Consider the following 24,940-nt stretch of genomic DNA (forward strand, 5'->3'; position numbering starts at 1 on the left):
CATCTCCATGGTAACTAAGATTTGGAGCAAGTCCCAAAACATTTTTAGGCTTCAGCATCTTTTGAGGGAGCACAGCAGGGGAGGTGGGACCAATTATAACTTGTACTAAAGGATCATTATGGCAGTTTGAAAGAAACCAGACATCGCAGGAGCTGGCAGGGTGGTGAGATGAGTGTGAATTGTGCAATGGGCTGTTTGGTGGGGCTTTTTTAACCAACAGGTGGCAGTATTAGAGGGTCAGATCAATCCATGCCTGACAAGGACAGTTTCCCATTTGCAAATAAGTGATTTGACACCCTCTAATTTGTCAAATTTTTCTTACCAGTCCAAAGCCAAGGTCTGGCAGATACTTTAATTCCTGCCAGTGAATACCAGCAAATTCTAGTCAAAAATCATTTCAATCAGGTGACTGAGATTGTGCAGCTTTTGTTCCGTAATTTTTTTTTTTTCTCATTGGTTGAAATTTTCAATTCATCTCCATGTGTTGAATATAAAACACTTAATCTTAAGGTGATATGATGTCACTACCGTACTGGTGGTCCCTTTGCAAGTGTTTCTATGGCAACCCTCCCTGTTATCCATGGTCCACCAGCCACCTCTCTTCTTTAGTCCAGCCCTCTCTCTTGTCCTACATTTCTTTTATTTTCCAAAGCTCTACCTGCCAAAAGAAACCCTGAGTCCTGCAGAGACACTGGACAACAAAACCGCCACTACACATCGCAGGTAGGAACAAAAGACAACACGGTGTTTGGTTGCCTAGAGAAAGATGATGAACCTGCTGCTTTTAAGTAAACAGGATGGAGTGATGGGGCTAAATTTAATAATGGAAGTTTATGTTTGATGAGCTTGAGATTGATTATGTTTAGAGTGATGCAAAATCATTGTTTATGTTAATTGTTATTCTTTTCAACAGGTTAATTTAGCATTAGACAGGATTAGCTATAAAATGCCACTTGAGTTTGTGTCTTTAATGTTCATCCGCACACGTGGTAAACAAAATAATAAAAGATGCTTTTTATCCTCAGGGCTGCAACAAAATCTTCTTAGCACACTGAGAGAACAAATCCTTCCATCATGCCAGAAGTCGGCCACCTCGCCTCCCCAAAGCCACAGTCGCCCAGTTTCACCACCAGCCCGACAGCAGTCAGCCTCCTGAACACCACTACACTTCTCCCACAGCAGAAGTTGCACTTGGAAGTGCACACCATCCTGATTGTCGTAATTTTTTGCGGGGTCTGCTTACTGCTCCTGCTGGCCTTTTTCTATGCCTTTTGCTTCCACTGTTCCATCAGTTCATCTCTTAAAGACTCACGCACAGCCAACAGATGCAGCCTAGATCGTGAGGACGCCACCTTTAGGTGCAGCTCATCTGATCAACACTCAGTAGGGAATGTTGTCTGACTGTGACATTGGAGCAGGATAATTAATATCTGATAATGATTTAACTCCCATATATAATGTTATAAAAGGAATGTGTGGTAGGTTTCCTACTAAGTTCACTGGAGTTTAGGTAACATGCTGGAAAACATGCATGCAAATGTAGCATATCCATATATACCCAGAGAACTGTGTTCAATAAAAATGTGTAAAATATATGGAAATGGAAATGTGAGTTTGAATGACAATATCTTTGAGTGACAAGGAAAACAATAACAAATGCATCCATACTGTTCAGTAGCCATCTTGCTTTAATTTCACTGAGCTGACAAGGGATTTCACCGTGCCGTGGCTGTTTTTGACTGATCTAAAGCTGATGAGCCGATACTTGCAAGATGGAAGACAGAGAGGGGAGAGGGACAGAGTGATTTCTTCACAGGATGAGGCAACATGTCAAATCTACAAGATGCGACAGAACAAACTGCAGGCAATAATTGAGCTTGTGTCCAGCTGAACCATGAGGCAGTGAACACTTTTTAATACTTAAACATATACACAATAGGTAGACTGGACGGTTTTAGTGTCAGTTACGTTGGGGATGCGAGAAGTTTCTTTTCACTAGTAAAGCTAATAGAGATTCAAAGGGGCTGTTACACTGATCAGATAATAAACTGATGATTTTGATATGCAATTCAACACCACACAAGGTCACTAGAAGTTTCAAGCATTACAGTCTAGTTCCACGTACAAACATGTAATTTTTACATTCACATCAACACAACAACTCCTTCAAAACGCCAAAACGACAGCAACAACTGCATCCCTATCACCCGTCTGGCCTAACATTGAGTGCTTTGACTTAGATGTACGAAAAGCACTTTAGAAACAGTAATACAAATGAATTACTGGCTACAGCTTCAGCTGGCATCAGCTAGGGTGACATTACCATCTCACGATTCATGACACAGTGCACATGGCACTTTTGGAGCAGGGGGAGTCACAGGAGCTGTCACGGGACTCCATGATGGAGTCTCTACCGTCAGACTCGGGGGAGTCCAGCTCAAGGTGAGAGTCCTGGAGACCGTCTTGCAAAGCGTCCTTAAAGTGCGGAGGAAACAGGTCATTTTATTACACCTATACAGCTCACTCGGGAAGATAATCATTATGACATGTATGGATGAAAATAAAAAGAAGTAGTTCAATTCTAGACATCCCAGATATTCTCTCTCACCTTGTGTGCTGACATCTCCTCCACCCGGCACTCCTCCATCGACTCCTCCAGAGAATGGCCGGAAATCTCCATCTTGATACGATGAGAGCGAATAGACTTGACATCGTCCTCGCCCTCCCCTGCTACCAGTGGGAAAACCTGGAGGCAGGCACAGAAGGAGAATTAAGAAATCAAAAGATAATAATGGTGGCAATGAGGCAAATGAGAGTGTACAACATTCGAGCATGTCTCAGCTGAACCTTTACTCGTCCCTCCTCGTCCCCTGTGGCCTCAGGGCTTAAGATGGTGGCCTTGCTGATGGCTTTACTGATGGTCTGGGTCTCAAACTGAGGACACGCCGCCTGAGCATTCCCATCCTTGTCCCTTTTTCCTTTCAGCCAGTAAGTCTCAATTTCAACATTCCCCTAAACATGGATGAAAGGAAGAAAAAGGTTTGTACATAAAGATGGCTTCTTTCACACACATTCAAAGACATGCACTCAGAGGCTCCATTTTTGTACGTTAGTAAAATGGCTGTATTTTTAATTCCCTGATAAAAAAAAAAAAAAGAGGAACTCTTGCTTCCTTGAGATTGGCACCTGTAATCAGCTGTCTCACAAACCTTCAGGAGCCACTTTGCTGGTGTTATCATTACATGTACAGCTTCAAAGTCAGGCCCACTGATAATACGGTAAATCAACAAGCAAGCTGCAATTACCAGCTGTGAATACTAAGTGTGTTGACTCCCCAGAGCCAAAACAGCAAATTATTATTATTTCATTTATTTTTAAGGTTCAGAAATGTTTATGCTGTCTGGTCTAATCGTCCATTAACACAAATTAAAGTGTTTGGTCTCATGTATGCTGTGCATAGTGTGCCGGTATTTACCTTTGAGTGGAGGAATGCACTTTATACTTTTATGAGCATCCAAACCATTTGTTATTGTTATTTGATCCTATGTGGGGATTCTTTTAATATATGTGTTCATGTGTCTGAAAGTTCATTAATTTATAAGTTCTTTCAATTAAATTGAATTGAACTATGTGTTACTCATGTGTTCCACAAAGCATATGATAATGACTTACATGTTGTTATTATGTTTGATTATATGCAATGAATAAGGTGGGTGTAGTTGCTATGGTGACTGTTTTGACCCCTGACCTTGATGGTAATAGTGCCCCTCCTTTCAAAGATGAAGTGGCTTCCTTTTAGGTGCTCATAGGTGGCGCTGCTGAGCTGGATGTGCATCTCCTGATAGAGACAGCCAGCAAAGAGTCACAACAAAATCACAGAAAACTGCTACATCCCTTCAGTTAATATATATATAACAATCTGACATATCTGCTTTATGTATACTGTATATATATATATATATATATATATATATATATATATATATATTTAGACATTAGCTTCTCATTTGTTTTTGTTTTAGCCTTTTTAGGCTTTTTTTGAAGTTATTGTTTTTCTGTCACTCATTATGTTCCCCTACCTTGCCGTTGCTCTCCATGGCAGACGCAGTGTGAACTGTGTCACCATGCAGACCATAACGTGGCATCCTATGTCCTACCACACCTGCCACGACCATCCCAGAGTGTATCCCTGCATGCAAAACGACAGGTGAGTTCACTCTGTCAACCCCTGACAGTAAAACACACAGACAGGTCCGTACACCTCTACCCACCGACACGGATCTGGATGTTGTTGCCGTTAGAGGGGTCTTTGAGGTGATCTATGGAGCGCACCATGTCTAAGGCCATGTCACAGATGTTGTGGGCGTGATACTTAGTCTTCTCCGGAGCCCCGGCAACCACCATGTATGCGTCTCCTATGGTCTCAACCTGCAGGGACAGCAGCTCTCAGCCAGGTGCACTTGTGTGTAAAGTGTAAAGGAAAACCATGTACACACACACACACACACACACACACACACACACACACACACACACACACCTTGAAGACACGGTGCTTCTCGCTGAGCGTATCAAACAGCGTGTACATGGTGTTGAGCATGGAGACCACCTGCATGGGAGTGATGTGGCTGCAAATGCGAGTAAATCCCACGACATCGCTGAAGAGAATAGTCACATCAGGGAACACCTGGGAGAACAGCGATAAGATTGTTGATGAGCAGGCAGGTTGACGCACACATACAGAGGTGAGGGAGGCAGCCATTAATGGGACTCTTTTGTGTATATACTGCTATGCACCATCTGGAAGCCACTCTTTATCAACCTGAATTTTATTAAAGCAAAAAGCCTCCAATAGCACAAATTCAGAGGATTTATGAAGATTTTTGCACAGTGTGCACATGTGTGCATGGTCCCTTTTTACATGGGCAATAAAAAAAATAAAAAAAACAGTTTGTATTCTGATGGATGCAAAATTTAAATCTTTAATCAGACAATTGTGCTATTTGTGCTTCTCTAATTGGTAGTTACTTTCACTCACACACATGTACGAGTGAAAGTAACTACCAATTAGAGAGCATTGAAAGTCACATGGCTTTCTTTACTCGTTAGTGTGGATATACATGCTGTTATGACAGCTACCCTCTACGCTCCCTTCTCCACTGTAGATTCACCTTGTCTTTGATCCGTCTTTCTGCTGGAGATAATTAGGGCAAATTAAAGTGAACTATAGAAAGGAAAACTCTGTTTTATTAATATTATTGGTAAGGAAATGTGAGCCAAGTGAAGGAAACATGAGGAGATAATATGAGACGTGTGCAGATACAATATAATCACTTGCATTTTTATGTCATATAAGGAGAATCTATCTTCTGAAACTGAAACAAATTCATCTTCAAGTTAAACTTCAAGTCTCCTCTGATTCTTGCATGTTGTTGATGGATAGTACTGCTCAGTGGCCTACTGTACACAATACACTATCTGCAATCCTGACCTCACAAGTGTTTACAGCCGGCTCTCCTTTGCGCAGCCTTTTCGCCACCGGCTTGGGAATCATCCTGTACAGGAGGTCGTCAGTCTTCTTCATCTCATAGTCCAACATCTTCATGCTCTCCTCCAGCTTACTGGACTTCTTTTGCTCCTGCACTCCCAATGGGAAGTAAAACAGAAAAATATTGTTTAGTTTGTGGCTCAGCTCCGCAGACAGTGGGTGAGCGATGGGCCTCAGAGCAACGGTGCATAAATGTAGAGTCACAAGTGACCTGATCACACATATAAAATGCAGCTGCACTTTGGCACAGGAAACCTGTATGAGAGCTCTCTTCAGCTCCTCTGACTGCTGCGTTCCCGCCAGCACCAGGTCTCTGCTCGAGTCGTGCATGCTCAGGTCATTGATGTACAGGCCGGTCTTAAACATGGCGCTCAGACTCTCCATCCTACACACACCGTTAAAGAGAGAGGACGGGCAACAACAGAGCATGAAACAATGATAATATTATTAAAAATGTAACAAATCAGCCTGAGAATCAATTAAGTGATGATAGCATTGCCTTTAAAATTGTAGAATTAAAAGACAGAAATCATGGGATGTGTTATTTTTAGTTTCCTGCAATATTAATAATGTAAGCAGTGTGGTGTGGCATTTAATATTTCAGTAGCTTTGTCAATACAGGCATAAGGACATTTTGCTTGCAAAACAAAATGTTTTAGAAGAGGAGGGAGATGTTTTGGTAAGGTACTCTCTGGAAAACACTCTCAGTTGCAAATGGGTTCCCATTAGGTTCACAAGAGCTGCACTGTCTGATTACAAGCTAATTAGCAGCTCATTTCATGCATGGTAAGTGCTGTTAGAATGGGCCCCTGATTTGATTCACTGCCCAGCCTTTTATTTCCAGCCTCGTAATTCACTTTAGCGCTGGCTGCTTTTTAGAATGTTTTACTTTTCAACTGCAGCCTTTTAATAAAGATCTGTATCTGTGTGTGTGTGTGTGTGTGTGTGTGTGTGTGTGTGTGTGTGTGTGTGTGTGTGTGTGTGTGTGTGTGTGTGTGTGTGTGTGTGTGTGTGTGTGCGTGTGTGCGTGCGTGCGTGCGTGTGTGTGTGTGGAGCTTACACAGGGGTCCCCAGGAAGATGATGGACTCCCACTCAGGCATGTATCTCATTTGTCCTTTTAGTCTGAGGCAGCGGCTCCCATCACCCCAGCTCTCCATTGCATTAGCGCTGTTACCATCTAAAAGAGGAGCTTATTAATGCCAAGACGACAAACATTTAGAGAGATGTTTTCAGGCTGGATTTCATCATCAGATAATTACTGCACTACGTTAACAGTATCATCCTAATGGATTTAGCAATTTTAAAATAATTTGACATTTTGGGAAGTCTTTTGTTTTTACGGCAGTTGGATGAAAAAATAAATACCACTTTCATATATACAGTATGTATGTTGGGAATGAAGCAGGAGTCAGTAGCTGATGTCAGAGGAAGTGGAAATAGTGACAAACAACTTAATACAGATTTTGTTTTTGGGCTTGATCCTGGACAACAAAAATTAAAAATGTTTCGATTGCCTTTAATTTTTCTTTTTTTTCTTTTTCTATTCTCTGGCAGATTAGAGTCTGTTTGTTCAGGTCTTGTCATGGGTCTTTGTATATAACAGAGAGGTTATGACCTTTGTAATCATCTCCAATAATGGACTGGAAAGCCATGAGCTCCACATCGACGTCAGCAGAGCGATTGGCGTTTTCATAGTCGGAATCTGAGAATAAACATGGTGAACAATCAGAGTCATAAACTTTCACAGTTACATCCTCCGGCCATGACAAACAGGGCTGGGATCAGTCACACAAAATTCAGTCAACCAAAAGTGAATCAACAACATTAAGCTATTAATTTTCTGTAAATGCAGGACCTCCTAAACTGCAACTTTAACGCTGCTCCAGGTGAAATGTTGATTCTAAAGTACAAGAACAGACATGCATTTTACTACACACCCTCTGTTTGGATTAAATTGAAATTGACTGTGTATTTAGTGTCTGACTGCGGTGAATTTGACTAGCAAGTCCTGTCCTATCAGACACACACCCCTGCAAGTGTTTACATGGCTTCCACTCTTACTCTGGACTCGGTTGTGAAGGTTCCTCTCTCTCTTCACAGGCTCCTTGGACATGATCTCAAACAGGTTGTTGGGGTGGGAGATGATCTGTGTACAGATGACTAAATCAGTATTCTCAACACTCATCAGCTGCATGTTTAAAGATAATATCTTCAAGATACATCAATGTTTATAGCAGAGTAATGAGACCGAGTCTGAACTGAAGGGACTGGTAATATCAAAACTGCTCCAGTCTGAAATGTCTCACCATGTTCCAGGTGAACTCCACTAGGGGGCGAGCCAGCAAGAAGGCATCCGTGATCTTCTTTCCATCCAGATCAGGGAAGACGGTGGACAGACCTGAGCCGACATTGTGCACCACCATGTCCTGAAGAATTTAAAGGAATCAGTGAGTGTAACGTCATTTCATTCCTAAACTGCCCTGCGTGATCTAAAGAGATAACCGAAAATAAATACCTGTCTGAAGACGACATTGAAGGGGAAGACCTCGAAGAAGAAGTCAGAGGTAATGGGCAAAATCTCCTGCTCCTCCTCATCCTCCTTCATGATGTAGCGGTAGGCTGAGTTGTCAAAGTTCAGCCTGTATATACACACAGATGAAAACTTTTTCACAAGTTTAAAGTTAATCATAAACTGTGCTGGAAGAAGGATACAGATTGTTACATAAGTCAAATACACTCCTTTTTTTTAGGGATCAAAAACTAAAAAGGTTGATAACTTCTGGTTTTATGTTTTTTTTAATGTCATATCTTATTCGGAAAAGAAATGAGAAGCAGCATGAGATCACAAGTAAAGTACTTATAAGTTGTATTTAAGTGTCATTGCTGAGTAATTGTAGGTATTTTCCACCACTACCTATAAACAATCTGTATGTGTACCTCATGGTGACATGGGAGTAGTCCCCGACCATCTGCTCGGACAGCACCTCCACATGGATGTCAGTGTCATAGAACTGTTTCCCCATCTGCCTCAGCTGACCCATGGCGTAGTGCAAGTAGCCCTTACGCTTACTCCTGCAGGTGGCAGAGGAAGAAAAGAAAAGATGTTAAACACACAGTTTCTGTCTGGTTTCCTTGCCAACACTCAAGTCTGATAATAGTCAGATAATCACTTTTCCCTCTCTGAGCTTTTCTAACTCTGTAGTCAGTTCCCAACACCCCCATGTCAGACCTGTAGTGGAGGGTCACTCCAGTGGCAGACTCCTCCTGGCAGAAGAAGGTCGGGGGCTGCACCTTGGGGTAGCTGAAGCGCAGGTATTCATGGAGGTTGTCAAGGCCATTGACAAAGTCACGTACATGCCGGCCCAGCACCTGAAGGCCGAGACACGAACACACAAGTCATGTCTACTCTATTGGCTTGTTTTTGTTACAGATAGAGATTTTAAAGGGGCACTGCAGATTGAAAAAAAACCCTCTGTTTACATATCAAGGGTTGTAGTAACCCATGTAACCTGTGAAAACCAGGGTTATCTAAGCTTGGGCTTGGATAAAATCTTCTCTTTTTTAGAGTCCATCTTTTGAGTTCTCCAACTTCATGAAAGTCCAGTTAGAAATCTTTCTATTTGGCAAAAAAAAAATGTCGAGACCTAACAGGACTGAGTTCATAATCTTACTCAAATTCCTAATTTGTAATTACTGAAAACAAGAGAATGAAGAAATCTTTTAAATTGGTACTAAAAGACAAAAGGTATTAAAGCACCAGCCAAACATGTAGCTCACTGATAACCCCCTGATTTCGCAAGATGTTCAGGAACAAAATGGCATTACATTTTATGTGACGTGCCCTGATCATCGACTGACAAAACTCACTATAACACATAACATCCCCAATGATTCATACATGGTATATTTCATAATTTTCTCAAATATGTACCAGAAAAACTGACAAAGTTCTGACAGTTTTGAATCTACAATCTTCTCTCACCTTGAGGATCCTGTCATAGCCGTATTTCCCTACGAAGCCCAGGAAATAGACACCCCAGGAGTTCATCAGCTCATTATAAGGCGTGCCTGTCACTCCGCTGGCTGCCTTTGCAATGCGGGGAATCACACTCTCACTATACACCTGCAGATACAGACATTATCACTTAGGAAAACAGGACTATGAAGTCTCAGACAAAAACAACAGAGTGACAGATGAAACTGCAAACAAGGTGACTTGGGTGCATATAGACACTACAGACTTCACAAGTATTATTATTCCATGCATACAGTACGTCTCTGTACCTCGTGGGTGACAAAAGAGTGTAACCTGACATCTGCTCTCTCTCTGACCAACTTCCACACGTCATCTCCGTATGACTCCTTGATGAAGTCGTGAAGACTCTCGCACAGCAGTCCGTACATTATTTCTCTCTGGATTGAAGCTCAGACTGAGCACTGTCAAGATGGCTCCCCAGCTGATTGACTTCCAACTGTCGTCCCAAAGGCACCTGCGAGCGATAAGAAAAATTCAGATTGATGGCTTTTCTCAGTGCTGCAAGCTGAATTTTAATGCATTTAGCTTTCAGCGTCAAGCTATAAAAAGACATGTACTTAAATAATGCTGCTTTTGCTTTCTCCTGCTCTCAACGCTGCCAATAAGGTTTCATCTGAAAGCCAACAGGGCAAAGGATTTTAAAGGTGCCCTAATTACACAAGCCCTCGAGTCTGAATGGGCCTCTATTGTTCTTGAGTCAGCTGCCAGTGCCTGGTGGCCTTTCTCTGTGTGACATGAACACACTGCGGAAGAAACCTCTCAAACACAGATGACACCAGTCAAGAAAAATTGTCCTGTTTTATCTTGCTATCCCCTTGTTGTCCTTTTCAAGAGTTTAAATCACTCAAATCTGAATATGGGTTTTTAATGTATGTAATGCATTTATTCTTCTTTTTACCCTGAAACTGTATCGTGTAATGTATTGCCGTCACTGTTTCCTCCATGTTTATCTGTCCGGCTCAAAACTTAAGTGACAGATTTATGCTCATGAGCACTGAGCCACGTAAAAGCTAAACTTTTTTTTGGTAAGCAAAAGCTACAACCTGCTGTTTTTGTTTTATGAAGCAAAATAGCTTTTTCTTCAAAAACAAACACTCTTAAATAAATATTGAAAAGGTAGCAACTCTTTAACTTCTACTGTGTCTGCAGAAGATTTTCTGTGACTCGGGATGAATTCACATTTTCTTTCAGAGGCCGGGAGGCTTCCCAACGGGAGAGATAGTGGTACTGTGGAGCAAGGCAGGTGCGAAATCGATATCCAATCTCAGCGGGGATAAAGAAAATGTTTTTTTTCCCTCCAAGCTCCTGCAGAGCTCGATGAATCAATTTGTGGAGAAAAAAAACTGCATGATAAAATACAGTTCAAAAAGGGCAACCAAATATAAAGTTAAAGGTCATTACATATAGTGTAACACAAAAAAGGATTTGTGCAGAAATCACAGTTTCTTACGGTCTGCAGTTGGTAAAGCAGCGAATAAATGAAGGCACAATGGCAAAAACATAGCACTGTTAATGTGCAAAATCTTTCACACTACTGGACAACTGAGAGGAACGCAACACCCATAACTCACAGCAGTTTGAAAGAAATAGATGTCGAAGGTCTCACGCCATCAGAAAATGGAACAGCAATCTGCCACAGAGTTTAACCTTTGGCCCCAAACTGGAAAACAAAGTCACAACCTCTGACCACAGCAGCCTCATCAATTTCAAAGCTGTTTATAAAACTGCCTTTGTGTGTGTGTGTGTGTGTGTGTGTGCGCTTCTAATATCACGCATATTTAGATTCATAGAGATTGCAGTATGTAGAAACAGGTGGGACAAGATAAAATGCATTTAGGTCCATAACTGTTTTATAATGATGCGAATGTCATGCGGATTTGCTGGCAGGGACTTCTGTAAACCGTGAAAACAGTTTTAGGACGATAGTTTCCATCATGTGTTCCAGGAGATCCATCAGTTTTGGTGCGTCTCATTCATGACGGTCAGCTGAGACTCGACAAGACTGAAGATCACAGTGAGGACGAGTTGAGAGCAATCCTGGACCGCTGGGGGGCGAGTGTCTCCTCAGGCTCCACCAAAGTGTGTGTGCGTGTGTGCGTGTGTGCGTGTGTGTGTGTGTGTGTGTGCGTGTGTGTGCGTGTGCGTGTGTGTGTTTGCAGTGAGGAGGTTGGAGGCTTGGCCTCCAAGTGTCAGTCTGGACAGCTGCTGTTACAACACACACGCACAGAGGGGATCAAATTTTTATTATCAGCATGTAAATCTTTGTGCATGACTCTTCTCCTTAATCGCCCTTTTATACTCCCCCAACCCACCTGAACCCCCCCCTCCCCCCCCAAAAAAACCTCCCTCCATCCATCCTCTCTCTCTCTCTCTCTCTCTCTCTCACCCCTCTGCTAAATTAAACTCCATGAGGTAAGCACCGGAGGCATCCTGGGATGAGTTTTATACAGACTGTTCCTTCTCTGCCAAGGAGTGTCAGAGTGAGGTGGGGACGCATCAGAACGGGACAAACCACACAAGCCACCCAGACTTCTTCTAACGCCCGGCTTACAGACAGGCGAAAAACACAGGTAAGGACTGAGCAAAGGGGAGTGCAGGTCAAAGTAAGCAGTGACGTAAGACACTAACTGAACAGAGTTTGGGGTCTGGAAGCCACTCGGATCTTAAATGAACGCAAAACAGGGAGCATCATACGTTTCTAATATGCTGGACATACAGTCAGAAAATGAAAGATCATCTTGTGGTGTGGTGTGATTAAAAAAATGATTTTTTAAATTTTTATTCCATATTAAATTAAAAGAAAGATGGCAGTCCCAGATTAAAAACAAATATTTTGTTTTTATAGTGTTTATCGCTGCTTTGTTTGGACCTATGCAGGCCAAACAACTAGATCTGGATGTATTGTAAGCTCTAGGTTAGGGAGAAAAATGTATACAACATGATATTGCAATAAGTCGCATACAAATATTGTGTTAATACAAAAAAAGATAGTCGATCACAATATTTCGCTGCATTTGGTATCTTGTTGGAATACTTGGCATATCACAACTTCGTAATAATATTGTGTCGTGACTCAAGATGCATGAAAATATATCGTATTGTGGGCCCTTTGGTGATTTCCACCCCTACTAGGCCCAGTCACTTAACAAAATGGAGGTGCCCTTAAAATAACTTGTGACTGTGACATACAGGTTAGGGCGTGTGGCATCGTCAAGTTTAACATCAGCTGTTTTTCTCTTCCTTTTGCCACTGAATCAGAATCCAGTAGAAGAGACTTGTGCTAAAACATTCCATATTAATGTGGTAGCAGTATAACGCTACAAACCAACTACAATTTAGAAAAGCTCTTATAATAACCATGACAATGTGTGTCTATCAGAGGAAGAAGTTGATGATGATGATGATGCATTCAGGCCTAGATGACATGACGAAGCAGAGGATGCTACAGGCTAAGGCTCTGTCTAAGGAGGCCAGGGGAGGTAGGTGAACATTATTATTGGTTTTGTAGAACTGACACGAGTACATAATATTTACAGATAAACCGATGCACATATCGGTTTACACACTGCATCAACAACTCGTGTGTATTTACACCCATATCCTGCGTGCCACAGAGTGAGATCACAGCTGGGGCTGTCAGATGTAATTAAGCCAAACATCAAAGTGTGTTATCCCACCGCCTGGAGACAAGAGGACTGTGGTACACCCAAATCCCGGGAGTGCCAGCGTGTTGATGAAATTCTCCAAACATTCCAACAGGGACCATCCCAGTCACACTGTTTGCTTTCCTGCGCTGTCTGCCAGCGAGGCTTCGAAACACAGTCTCCTAAACTCAGCAAAATGTGACTTCCACCACTGAATTTTTCACAGGCCGATCAAAGGCAGCTCCTCAAGGGTGGCATGTGCCCAGACCTCTCCGAACACTTATCATGAGCGAGAAGGATTGCCATCAGCTCTCACAGGAGTCTTTCATCCAAAGATCCTATTTATATGCCCAGTTACCCATGCAACTCCAGACCACAACAAACATTACACACCACTCTGACATCATCCTTAGACTATTTCAGACCCTACTCTAAGACCATGATACAACATGAGAAGACACCCTGAGCAAAAGCTGTGAGGATACCAACATACTGCACAGGTTGTTTTTTTTATACCAGTCCCCCTTAGCTGTTTACCGCTGACAGAAACAAGTAGACCAGAGACATTATGATTCGCCAAAGGTCTTATTAGTCTGCGTCTTTCATTAACTTTCCAAATTGCCTTCGCAGTAACGACTAAATACCATTGTGTTTTTATTCAGGCTTAAATTAGAGCCAGGCTGCACAAAAACCTGGAGCAAGTAGTTTTCTCTACTGTCAATATTTGGCTTCAGAACGTCACGTGATCACTTCTTTAAGCACCAGCTCCGTTTGTCTGTTGTCATGCTGTGCACAAGGTCTGAACCTCGGGAAGAAGATCAGCATCCCAAAAGACGTGATGATGGAGGAGCTCAACCTTCCCTCTAATCGAGGCTCTCGCATGTTTCAGGAGAGACAGAAGAGGGTGGAGAGGTACACGCTGGAGAACGGCGCCAGCGGTGCTTACAACACCAACGACGTAAGGAACTGAACGTGCTCTAACCTGCACACCCAAAAAATGATGAATCGGAAGTGTATTTAACACTAAAGGGCTCCCGGTGTGTCGGATTTATCAAAGGGATAAGAGAGTCTGACCTTTCTTGGTGTCTGCTGTCTCACAGGCCTTAGACATGTCACCACAGTAAGAGCTCCAGCAAAATGGGGCAGTCCACCGTAGATAGGTAGCTTCTCCCACTTTGATGAATGGCTGGCAACAACAAAGACCAATTTGCATGAGACAAAATGGACATTTGTTCGAAGAGATATTACAATGGGAGTCGAGAGATTTAGTCACTAATGGTTATTTCTGTACGAATCTACATGTCATTTTCCCAATTGATTAATTGTTTGGTCCAAAAATATCAGCAAGTTGTAAAAAAAAAAATACTCAACAGAAGTTAGCAGTCAATACAAAAGTGAAACAAAATAGAAAATATTTATATTTGAAAATCCTAAAAATCTCTAAATCTATGCTTGGAAAATTATTGCAATGATTAGTAGATTGTCACAACTGCAGCACATACATTTTCTGTGGCTTGACTAATCCTCTAATTGATGTCCATATATTTTTTTTTTCCTCAAATTGATCCAACAACAGAATGGAAAACATCGAAGTAGCACAGGCTGGAAACATTGTGACTTTTTATGTGTCAGCCTGTTTAAACGCTGCATTCTACTTTTCCAATAATGCAAATCAAGTCTTATTCGTCAAAATGAATAATGAGAAAAAGGCTCCTCTGCAGCTGCTCTCATATTCAAACTAGAACTACTTGAAGAAAACTGAATTCATGTGTAGAATTGGTCGCCTGCTTCTTTAATAAACGTCTGGCAGTTTTTGGGGAGTAAAATAAATTGACAAGAAACTTAACTCGGTATCTTTCCCAGGTTCATCTCGAGGTCGTTCCTCCCCCGCAGATCATCCTGGAGCTGCAGGGAGGGAAAGAGAACCAGGCTTTCTCCATCCCGGGTAAGCATAGCCTGGTCATCAACCTTCAGAAGACTGTAGCAAAGAAGGGCAGTCCTGATGTCCTGGCTCCAGGTAAATATTTGTAATACACTGTGAGCAAAGGGTTATTGGCTCTTTGCAATGCATGGACACTCTGATCGGTTGGCGCTCACCTTCCTTATTGAAATGCATCACTGTAAATTAGTTGTATTATTATCTGTGCAAGAAGAGCTGGCAGTCTGAATGTAGCAATTATCTTTGAGCATCTTTGCAGATTGCTGTTGTGTTCTTGGTCTGACAGACGGCACTGCTTGTAGTCTGACTGACTGAGCTGAGCTGTTTATTATCAGGGATTCTCACTGAGATCTAATTACTGTAGTTCCTATTGTTGACAGGAGTGACATCAGAGATTTATATGTATAATAGATCTCTGTGTGCTTTAATAGGGCTCGCATTTTAAAAGAAATCATAGAAGGTTTTTCAAATCAATCCTATTGTCCATTTTTCCTCGACATAATGGACTTTATTTTGAAGTTACAAAATAAAATTATTCAATATTGTAGTACCACTTTTTACTTTGACCTTAATGCTTCTTTTATCCACTGATGTTATGTTTTTGCTGTGGTCAGGGTATTCTGGCCCTCTAAAGGAAATTCCTCGTGAGAAATTCAACACAACAGTAATCCCCAAATCCTATTGCTCCCCTTGGAGGGAAGCTCTGAGAGGCAACGAAGAGCTCCTGAACGCCCTCAATGCCCAGCTGCCCCAGCTCCCGCAAAGACTACAGCCTGCCAACAGGTGCTTCAACAGGTAAGCCTGCCTTTGGTATCGACTTCTCCAGCCACGACCGAGTTCATCCAAATAAATCAGGTGCCGTTAGATCCTGTTCCGTTGGAAGCGCAGTGTTGAGACCCACTCATCTTCAAATAGACCCACAGATGACCTCACCACGCTATCCATCATCATCATCATCATCTCTTCCCCTCGGCTCCACTCCATGTTTCCAGTTTGAAAATTAATAGTCTCTGGCTTGCACCTCCCTGGAGTGTGGCAACATGATGGTTATTTTGAACCCAGGCTCTTTAAAGAAAGATGATCCACTGTGGGGTGGGGGTGGGGGCAAGCTTTTAATGACCCCACAAGAGATTGCGCACGAAAAGGAATCACCTTTCTTGTGGCACACAAGAAACCAAGCCTTCTTGTGTCTTCTTGTATCACGCGAGCAAGCCAGAACAAAGGTTAAGCTTGGGCAGATGGAGAAATGGAAACTGTACAAAATGACAAACTTTATTCAATTAAAGCTGTCAATCAAACTGATTCTGCCAGTCAGTCTGGAAATGTAGCTAGCCCCTGTGGAGGGATCTATTTACACCCCAAGATTATCATCAAATTGTGAAGCCTTAATTAAATCTGAACTCGACTAATGGTCGGAGCAGCTATACGAGTAAAGGAGGTGAAGTTCAGCAGGCACCCAGTTTGAGTCTCCCTGAATCCTGGGTGGTTTCCTCCCGTTAACAAGACGTTCTGCTAGAAGCAATGATGACCAAATTCATATCATGTATCGTGTAAAAGACTCCCCTCTTTATGGGAAGGAGTATAAGCCATAATTGAGTAAAAGCTGTGATGCCTTGGATCATGTTCTGCCTGGAACATCAAACACAATGCGTTCAGCCTGCTTAGTAAGGACTCTTCTTTTTTTTCTTTTTTTTTTCCACAGATCTGCGATGCCGTTTGGGGGCGCTGCGGCGAGCAGCAGGGTGATCCCCGTCATCAGCTTTGAGGCAGTTGAATCCCAGAACCTTCCTGGCATCGCTCTGGACCGCATGTGTCGACGGCCCAACTTCAACAGAGCACCGAGGGGCTGGGGAATTGATTACTCCCCTGAATCTAATGAACTATGAAAATAAGTTAACGAGCTAAACACTGAAGCACTGACCTAAAAAGATCATCCCTCTGTTAAATCAGAGGGCATTGAAAGGGAGGGGGAAAAAAACCAAGAAAAACATTCTTGCTTAATATATAAAGTGGTTTGCTTCTGCCGAGTGGTTCGACTTGCTGCAGCAAATTCTGAATGCTGGAGTCGGTTAATTTCACAGTGGAGTCCAGGACCATGCTGCCACAGGCTGATCAGTCCCACCTTTTCTTCCTGTCTGATACACAGAGCGGTATCTGATCTCATCAGTGTCTTATTACCTGACTGCCCTCTCCCTTTATTGTCTCTTTGTGGCTTTACATCTTCTTCTCCACAATCGAGACGCAACCAGACATTGTTCTATAAATAATGATGATTTCACACGAGGTGATCAATGACAAATTGTAGTTATTTTAATGACAAATGAAAAGAACATTTAAAGAAAGCCTGACAATAAACTAAGTCATTATGCTGTGGAATATTCAGATTGTGTCAAATAAAAAAAAATTGTCAATGCAACTGAAAATTAACAGGTTTAAAAATGCTCCTCAGAATTCAACTCCATGTGATACGATGCACGAGGCGACAAATACAAGTTTAAAGAAAACATATTTCTATGTACAGTAGCTCCAACCAAAGGAGCTCTTTGAAACCACATGGGCCGGGTCACATTGGTCACGTGGGTGCTCTCATGTTTGAAGTCTTTAACTATGTTAAGTTCCACTGTTTAGATGCTGTTCTGGTGCGTTTTACCTGTGAATACCGACAAAAGTAATCTTGTAAGATCCTGGTTGTCATCTCCTCAGACACAGACGGAGCTCAAATCAGTTCGTTCACTGCTTTGCAGGTGGCATAATAAGACATAACCTCTCTAGGCGATGCATCTCTGCCAGAAGTGGTCCTCAGGTTTCGGGCTCACCGGGCAGCATTTCATGGGAACACACCTGGTCAGGTTGAACGCAAGAAAAAAATGACACCTAATCACAGCAGGACTTCCCTCTTGGCAGCTAATCACCTTGGCGTGAGCCATGAGCGGCGTGAGCACCCATGCGCTGAGGATCCTGGGATGGGTAGTGGATTTGACCGGGAGGTCTCATGCTCATAGGAGGGGGAAGAGGTGGGGCCATGGGACCCATTGGGTGAAACATTGGATGGCCATAACCTGAAGGAGCGAACAAAAAGAACAAATTAAGTATCTACCTAACTAGGGTGAAGTTATTAATTATCACCAAATGTGAAAACAGATGGCAAAATCCATAACCAACCGTAGAACTTAGTTTTTTGTTATATTAGATACACTGTACAATGTATACGATATATATTTTTACTATGGCGAAAGGCTGCAAGAGATAGAAAGCTCTAATTTCACCTGGAGGAGGTGGGTTGATGCCTGGAGGTGGGGGCAAACCGAGGTTCATGACCGCAGGAGAAGAGATGGGGTCGAGGTTGAAGTAGTTTGCAGGAGCCTCTTCATCTAGAGCTGGTGGTGGAGGTAAAGCTACAACAAAGAGGAGCAGAATTCCAGAAGAAAATTAGGAAGCAGAATCACAGTTTTGACGTTATTGTAATGTCTGATTTTGCTGCGTTTTACTCTCAAAACCAATTGTGCATGCATGGATATCAATCGCAGGATTGAACCAACTGACAGCATTATTACATGCAGACATTTAACAGTGCTTTAAATTACACTTGCGTTACTTCACACACACACACACACACACACACACACACACACACACACACACACACACACACACACACACACACACACAGAGAGACACACAGTTTGAAGACTCACCTCCAGGCAGTCCGGGTACGGGATCCAGTCTGGTACCCATCTCACTGACACCATCTTTGATACCCTCCTTCCCTCTTGCTGCCTGAGACCTACAAATGACACACCATATACTTTAAGTTAGATATACTGATGAACTTTAATGAATGACTTTAACATTCATGTTGATGTGGACAATGACAGCCTCAGTTCTACATCCAGCTCATTATTAGACTCAATCGGCTTTTCTCAACATGTAAATAAACCCACTCGGGTGTGGACACCACACCCTCCGTCTGGTTGTCATATGGCATGGAAACTGAAAATGTGATCATATTTCCTCAAAACCCTCTTTTGTCAGACCACTGTTTTTTTTAATTACATTTGAAGTTACACTGATGGACTACACAGCATGTGGGAATAAATTCAATTACAGTAGATGTTTGTCTGATGATGCTTTGTCCAAGTTTAAGGAAGCCGTTACATGTTTATCAGTGGAAGGCATCTACGTCGACTTTAGTCCCACACAAGTGGAACATCTTGTAGAAAACACTGCAGCCTCTCTGCTGCAACTCGCGATAATGTCGCCCCTCTGAAGAAAGTAATGAACCAGAGGAGGCGTCTTCGTGGTACAACTCACAAATATGCTCCGTTAAGCAGGCAACGCGAAAACTGGAAAGGAAATGGCGTTCCACTGGTTTAGAAGAATTACACCTGGCCCGGAAGGATAGTCTAATATCTTATAAAGAAAGCTCTTCACAAGGCCAGAACTGCATATTATTCATCATTAATAGAGGAAAACAAGAACAACCCCCGGTTTCTTTTCAGCACTGTAGCCAGGCTGACAAAGAGTCACAGCTCAGTTGAGCCCTCTATTCCTTCAGCTCTCAGCAGTAATGACTTCATCAACTTTTTCACTAATAAAATTGTTACCGTTTGGGAGAGAATGGGGCCGACCCTTCCTGCCACTGTCACTGATATGTTGTTAAGCACAGCAGCCCTGGAAGCAACCGTGGGACCAGATTTATACCTCGAACAAATGTCTCCTGCGGAGCTCTCCGAGCTAACTGCAATTATTTCCTCATCTGGATAATCTGCCCGTCTCTTGGATCCCGTCCCAACTAAACTCCTCAAGAAATCAATTAAACCTGTATTTAAAAAGCTGACTCTTGCTCCATTTGTTTTAGGAAACTGCAGACCAATTTCCAACCTGCTGTTTATTTCTAAAATCCTTGAAAACAAGGACATCGAGGCAGATGGCCGCCCACCTCCGAGTCTGGTTCCATCGGAGGTTTCTTCCTGTTACGAGGGAGTTTTTCCTTCTCTCTGTTGGAGGTTCTTCTCCCTTAAAGAAGAGTTGTTCCCTCCTAACTTAAAAGTTGTTGAATTGTTAGGTTTCCCTGTATAATGCTGTAAAGTTCTGCTGTGAGGACTTTAATGTGTTAAGTGCCATGAAATAACCTGTGTTGTGATTTGGCGCTATCTAAATAAAATTGAAGAGAAAATTTAAAGTATCCCGCTTGGCACAGTGTCTGTCTTACTGTGTCAGTAATAATTATATTTAATACACTGCAGTAATTTACTGACAGTTGTGACGATGATGGTACAGCAACGATTAAAGCTTGTGCTCCTTGATCTCAACCCTGCGTTTAATAAACAAATCATCACTGTCCATCCTCGCACCTCCTCCTCAGCGACTCTGCTTACTGGGGCTGTATCGGAGCCGACATCTGTTGTTAGAGGACATCTAAACAATACATGTTCGCGCAAGCTGCTTTTAATGCATCCGGTGTCTGGTGGTCAGCGTGGTGACGCACGCAGATGCACAAATACCTTCTTGATCAGCTACTTACCTTCCCCACTTGACAGTGAGCCTCCGTCCATTAATAATGAGTTTATTGAAGGACTTCTCCGCTGCCATTTCAGCTGACTGCCGCGTGGCGAACTGGATGAACGCACACTGCTGCCTCTGGACGATGGTAATGGTTCGAATTTCACCAAACTGGTAGAAGTGACTCCTGCGGTAACACAGAAACAAGCTCTTACGACCCGAAATGTGGTAGCCACAAGTTTCAAAACTGCACAACACAATATTTACAAAAGAGGTGTGAAAGACAAAGTCCAGCGGATATTGTTATGAAACAGAAGCCCTTACTTGAGATCGCCATCTGTGACAGTATCTCCCAAACCCCCGATGTACAGGGTGGTGATGGATTTGTCATCCGGAGGGTCCAGTCGGGGCATAGTTGAGGCCCGCTTCAGCAGCTTGTCAGCTACTGGGTCGTTGATACCGTAGTATCGATCCTTTATGTTCTGGTCGGCCAGAGGGTCATCAGGATCTGTGGGCTTCTCATGCCTGTGTGAAAAGGACAAGTGCAATGAGAACATGCTGACATCTGATAACCCAGATGGAGCAGATATGTGGCTGATAACATAACACGCCCACCACATACAGGAAATTACAGACAAACTGACACATAACATGTTAATATATAGCTCACATGAGGTGAAGACTTTGAAAGAATCTAATAAAAAAAAAAAAGTATTGGGAGTATTTTGAGGGATAAAAAAAAAATCAATTCATTTGAGTTGACTTTGCTGAGTTTTGTGGTTTTCCCTCTGCTGTATGAGTTTATAAATTCAGAGAGAAAATCTTTGCACATGTTCATGCGCTTGGCAAATAAAGCCGACTGACAGTACACAATTCTTTAAATATGGATGTTGCTCCAAAGAAGCTACCAATTTGAAAATATAGATTCACACGCACATCTTCAAGTCAACAGCAGACAGAAGATCAAAACAATCCACGCAGATTTAAGGTGGACATTCAATATTAGTGTCACCGATTCAGCATCTGACCCAATGTGAAATATGGTCACAATTTCCCCCTCAAAAAAACTCAGCTCCGCAGCACAATGTCAAACTCAAAACATTAAGTTCGGATGGAGCAGCTGCAGGCCATCATGCCACTCACCTGTAGGGACACTCCTCCCCTCTCTTACACTCTCCCTTCACCCAGAAGGAGCAGATATGTGGCCGGTTCCTCTTGTAATAGGGTGTGGTCCGGGCCAGTTTGAGCAACATATCACTAGAGCTTGCAGCTTTGCCGAGCTGGCCAACCGGCCGTGTGCCATCAGAATTGGCTATCTGTAAACACACAGGTCCAAACAGACATAATGGATCAATCAGAAAATAATCTAGCAAGGGATGTCCCAAGATGAACCAATATCAATGAAATTACAGATTACCACCAAGTGTTGCTGTTGAGTGAAAGAGCGGATTAAACTGAAACATCTTTAAAGAAGGATGTAATGCGGGTTATAATTTTCAACAGGTCACAATTGGATCAGATACTATAAGCAAATACTGGGATCGGATGCAAAGAAAACACTACAACTTGTATAGAACTTTGCAGTTGGATGAAACTCAGTATGAACAGCTGTTACCAGAAAGTAATTATACCTCTCTCTCCATGTTCTGTGTGTAGTACTCTTTATTCACATCGGACTTGGGAACCTCATCTTTAACAGAAATTCCGGTGTCTCGGACCTGGATGGGCAAACCTGCCAAACACAAGGTGCAACAAAGAGGGTTAAACTCGTAGCTCTAACTGCACACGGGCCAAACTAAGCAGGTACCATCAGAGACACTCACCATACTCCAGATCCAGCAGACATGTCTGACAAACATTTTTCATTTTGCTGCAGGTCTGACAGACTTCGGTCTTCTTGAAACGCATCCGTGCCCCCGGACACCATCGGAACACGGTAAAGGGTCGAGCACAAATCTGACGGGCAACCGACGACAAATTGAAAACGTCTTAAATGGAAAATTACCCTGCAAGTTTAAGATAAACTATGTTGTGCGCTGCATGAACACAATATGAAGCTTCAGTGCAAAACATACCTTGCATTCTTTCCCATACTTCTCCTTGGTCTGTAAAACAAAGCATAGACGGATTTGTGCACTGCACAACAATTGGTCGGAAACGCAACGAGTGAATTACAGTCAATTCATTGCGACGGCGGGGCAACGCTCACTCACCATACGGATGTAAGGATTTTCTCCTAAACATGTCTGACACAGAATTGGAAAATCCTGGAAGAGAACCGAAAACAGATGATCATTTAGTAAAAAAAACCTAAAAAAAAAACCAATCACGATATCAGTTACGCGTCCGGTGGTCCCCCGGTGCGAGTTATCCGAAGCAGTAACTTGGCCTCTCGTCTCTCTCACACCTTCTGCCGCGGGGCACCTTGGCGAAGTTACGCGTGTGAATACAGGGAGTGCTGAGGGACTTGCTCATTCCTACTTTGCCATCTGTTACAGGATGCCGTTTCGGTCCAAGTGCTAGCTGCAGAAAATGACCTTGCGTAAATTCATCCCACCGATGGCATCAGCCACACACCTAAATATAAGCAGCTCCTGTGGCTCAAACGTCAACTACATATTCTAGGGTTGCAAAGTTTATAGTCTGGTGTTTTTATAAAACCAACATTGGTCAAGTGCCCGTTGAGTCATGGCTCAAGTGTGAAAACTGATCTACTGCCTAATATAGTAGTTATGGACCTTTAAGAGGGTCAAAAACTTACTTGTTCCTTACTTGATGGGGGAAAAAAACTGAAAACTGAAGAATTCATAATTGCTAAATATATATATAGTTTAAAAAATATATAAATGATCAAATAAATATATAGTTTCACCAAAGGTTTTTCCACATCTATTTATAATATCCATTGTAATCCTGCAGTCATAAGCAACTGGTTGTATAGAAAAAAAAGTTATCGTTTCCTTTTTTAAGTGTCGCTGCCATCATCATAAAATAAAAATATTCAATAGCAAAGTTATATATGACAAAATAATTACGAGGTCAGATGAGATGAGCAAGAAATCATAGAACTCCTAAAATATGTCGTAAACATGATTCATATCCTGCAATGTTACAAACAAACAACAACTGGACATTAAATTAAATTAAATTAAATGACTCAACTCTTCCTCATGAAAAGGTTTTCCTCGAGACACCTGCTGCTATGCTAACGTCACCTCAATATTAAACGAGTTTACAACCCCCCGAGGTTTTTAACTAAAACAAAACGCCGGATGTTTCTCTGATGACCGATCAGGTCCGGTTCTGTAAATCTACTGAATTCATCTTTTTATTTTCCTGCCGCCGTTTCAGGTTTTTGTTTGTCGCGCCGGTGGTGCTAGCTTCGACTAGCTTAAACAGCTAACGCCAGCCACGTCTCACGTAAAGAGTTAAATTCACGGAGCTCGGTTTGAGTCCGGACTGGGGATGTGTCGCCCATTATTTATTTGCAGCTCGGTCTGCTAGGAAAACGTATGTTGTGTGAAATGATGTTTAAAAAAAAACAAAACAACAACAAACAAGCGAACTACGATCCGCAGCGAGATGCTAAGGAAGGTAGCAGCCATGCTTCGAGCTAACAAGGCTAACCAGCGAACTGGCACTTTTTTTTTTTTTTAATCGTTTAAGTCTGTTTCCTGAAATGTAGCCTGGAAATACTGTGTTTCAGCCAAACTCTTCTGTTCTGTAAACTATACATCGACAGTTAAACGTACCGCGTCTTCCCAGTTTTGTCTGTTGTAGGTGTTGGAGCCCAGGGAAGTCGCCATTTTGCAGAGTGAGAGCCAACCGAGCCGGGCGACGCGAGCAGGCTCGGCCCATAATGCACCGCGGCAGGAGGAGGTGGGGGTAGGGGGGTGGTCCACGTTTCACCTTAGGGTGTCGCCCTATTTCAAGAAACTCACGGTTACAAAATTTACCGAATTAATAACAAGTAAAATACAACAGGAAATAAAATGAGAGTCACGTTTGTGGACGATGAGGAACTCATCATTGCATCTGCAGCGTTTTTGTAAAGTTGTTTGATTTTTACACCATTTTACATATCTGACGATACAAATTAAGATTTAACAACCAAATCGGCTCAGTATAATAAGATGCAGTGTTGTTAAATAGGCCTATTTAACAATTAGATCAAACAGATTAACATTACAGCCTCTATAGAGGAGTCATTTTAATCAGTAATGATGAAATGTTACCGCTTGCTGCATTTCGATGGAAACATTACATTGTA

The 24,940-nt window shown here is 42.4% G+C and overlaps 3 protein-coding genes across 4 annotated transcripts; 1 reads left to right on the forward strand and 2 right to left on the reverse strand.

Annotated features, from left to right (window-relative positions):
- Nucleotides 1-1,871: 1,871 nt before the first annotated feature.
- Nucleotides 1,872-10,219, reverse strand: LOC138633648 (soluble guanylate cyclase 88E-like). 2 transcript variants are annotated; one of them, XM_069720011.1, is made up of 19 exons: nucleotides 10,143-10,219; nucleotides 9,834-10,039; nucleotides 9,532-9,672; nucleotides 8,779-8,918; nucleotides 8,487-8,621; nucleotides 8,065-8,188; nucleotides 7,856-7,975; nucleotides 7,611-7,695; nucleotides 7,165-7,251; nucleotides 6,609-6,726; nucleotides 5,804-5,933; nucleotides 5,492-5,638; nucleotides 4,541-4,687; nucleotides 4,272-4,428; nucleotides 4,080-4,189; nucleotides 3,749-3,838; nucleotides 2,848-3,012; nucleotides 2,609-2,746; nucleotides 1,872-2,475 (listed from the first exon to the last, which is right to left on the reverse strand). In XM_069720011.1, the coding sequence occupies exons 2-19, from the start codon at nucleotides 9,951-9,953 to the stop codon at nucleotides 2,335-2,337; spliced, it is 2,295 nt and encodes a 764-aa protein (XP_069576112.1). In that variant the 5' UTR covers nucleotides 9,954-10,039; nucleotides 10,143-10,219; the 3' UTR covers nucleotides 1,872-2,334. The 2 variants fall into 2 exon arrangements, with proteins under 2 accessions (XP_069576112.1, XP_069576111.1); XM_069720010.1 differs by having other exon boundaries at nucleotides 6,609-6,738.
- Nucleotides 10,220-12,006: 1,787 nt separating this feature from the next.
- On the forward strand, nucleotides 12,007-17,544 carry LOC138633656 (myozenin-2-like). The gene is made up of 6 exons (XM_069720020.1): nucleotides 12,007-12,155; nucleotides 12,965-13,064; nucleotides 14,027-14,187; nucleotides 15,093-15,246; nucleotides 15,783-15,963; nucleotides 16,871-17,544. Exons 1-6 carry the CDS (start codon nucleotides 12,021-12,023, stop codon nucleotides 17,052-17,054), a joined length of 915 nt encoding a protein of 304 aa, XP_069576121.1. The 5' UTR covers nucleotides 12,007-12,020; the 3' UTR covers nucleotides 17,055-17,544.
- On the reverse strand, nucleotides 17,457-24,587 carry rbm22 (RNA binding motif protein 22). The gene is made up of 11 exons (XM_069720019.1): nucleotides 24,423-24,587; nucleotides 22,884-22,937; nucleotides 22,746-22,775; nucleotides 22,494-22,626; nucleotides 22,302-22,402; nucleotides 21,814-21,986; nucleotides 20,995-21,195; nucleotides 20,693-20,857; nucleotides 18,864-18,952; nucleotides 18,435-18,563; nucleotides 17,457-18,227 (listed from the first exon to the last, which is right to left on the reverse strand). The coding sequence occupies exons 1-11, from the start codon at nucleotides 24,474-24,476 to the stop codon at nucleotides 18,073-18,075; spliced, it is 1,284 nt and encodes a 427-aa protein (XP_069576120.1). The 5' UTR covers nucleotides 24,477-24,587; the 3' UTR covers nucleotides 17,457-18,072.
- Between the last annotated feature and the right edge of the window lie 353 nt (nucleotides 24,588-24,940).

The sequence above is a fragment of the Brachyistius frenatus genome, unplaced genomic scaffold (genome assembly GCF_029030835.1).
Source record: "Brachyistius frenatus isolate BFR_SWC_R1_liver_20210118 unplaced genomic scaffold, ASM2903083v1 Contig_229, whole genome shotgun sequence".
NCBI lineage: Eukaryota > Metazoa > Chordata > Actinopteri > Embiotocidae > Brachyistius > Brachyistius frenatus.

Bases quoted from the DNA above. Each gene is read 5' to 3' on its own strand.
- LOC138633648 (XM_069720010.1), bottom strand. From the start codon at position 9,953: ATGTACGGACTGCTGTGCGAGAGTCTTCACGACTTCATCAAGGAGTCA. The intron at 8,189-8,486 runs GTACACATACAG...GTGTATATACAG, and splicing joins TACTCCCATGTCACCATGAG to GCTGAACTTTGACAACTCAG. The intron at 5,934-6,608 runs GTAAGCTCCACA...CGGTGTGTGTAG, and splicing joins ATCTTCCTGGGGACCCCTGT to GATGGAGAGTCTGAGCGCCA.
- LOC138633656 (XM_069720020.1), top strand. From the start codon at position 12,021: ATGAGTTTTATACAGACTGTTCCTTCTCTGCCAAGGAGTGTCAGAGTG. The intron at 12,156-12,964 runs GTAAGGACTGAG...TGTGTCTATCAG, and splicing joins CAGACAGGCGAAAAACACAG to AGGAAGAAGTTGATGATGAT. The intron at 14,188-15,092 runs GTAAGGAACTGA...TATCTTTCCCAG, and splicing joins GTGCTTACAACACCAACGAC to GTTCATCTCGAGGTCGTTCC.
- rbm22 (XM_069720019.1), bottom strand. From the start codon at position 24,476: ATGGCGACTTCCCTGGGCTCCAACACCTACAACAGACAAAACTGGGAA. The intron at 21,987-22,301 runs GTATAATTACTT...GTGTGTTTACAG, and splicing joins CACAGAACATGGAGAGAGAG to ATAGCCAATTCTGATGGCAC. The intron at 18,953-20,692 runs GTAAGTAGCTGA...TGTCATTTGTAG, and splicing joins CTCACTGTCAAGTGGGGAAG to GTCTCAGGCAGCAAGAGGGA.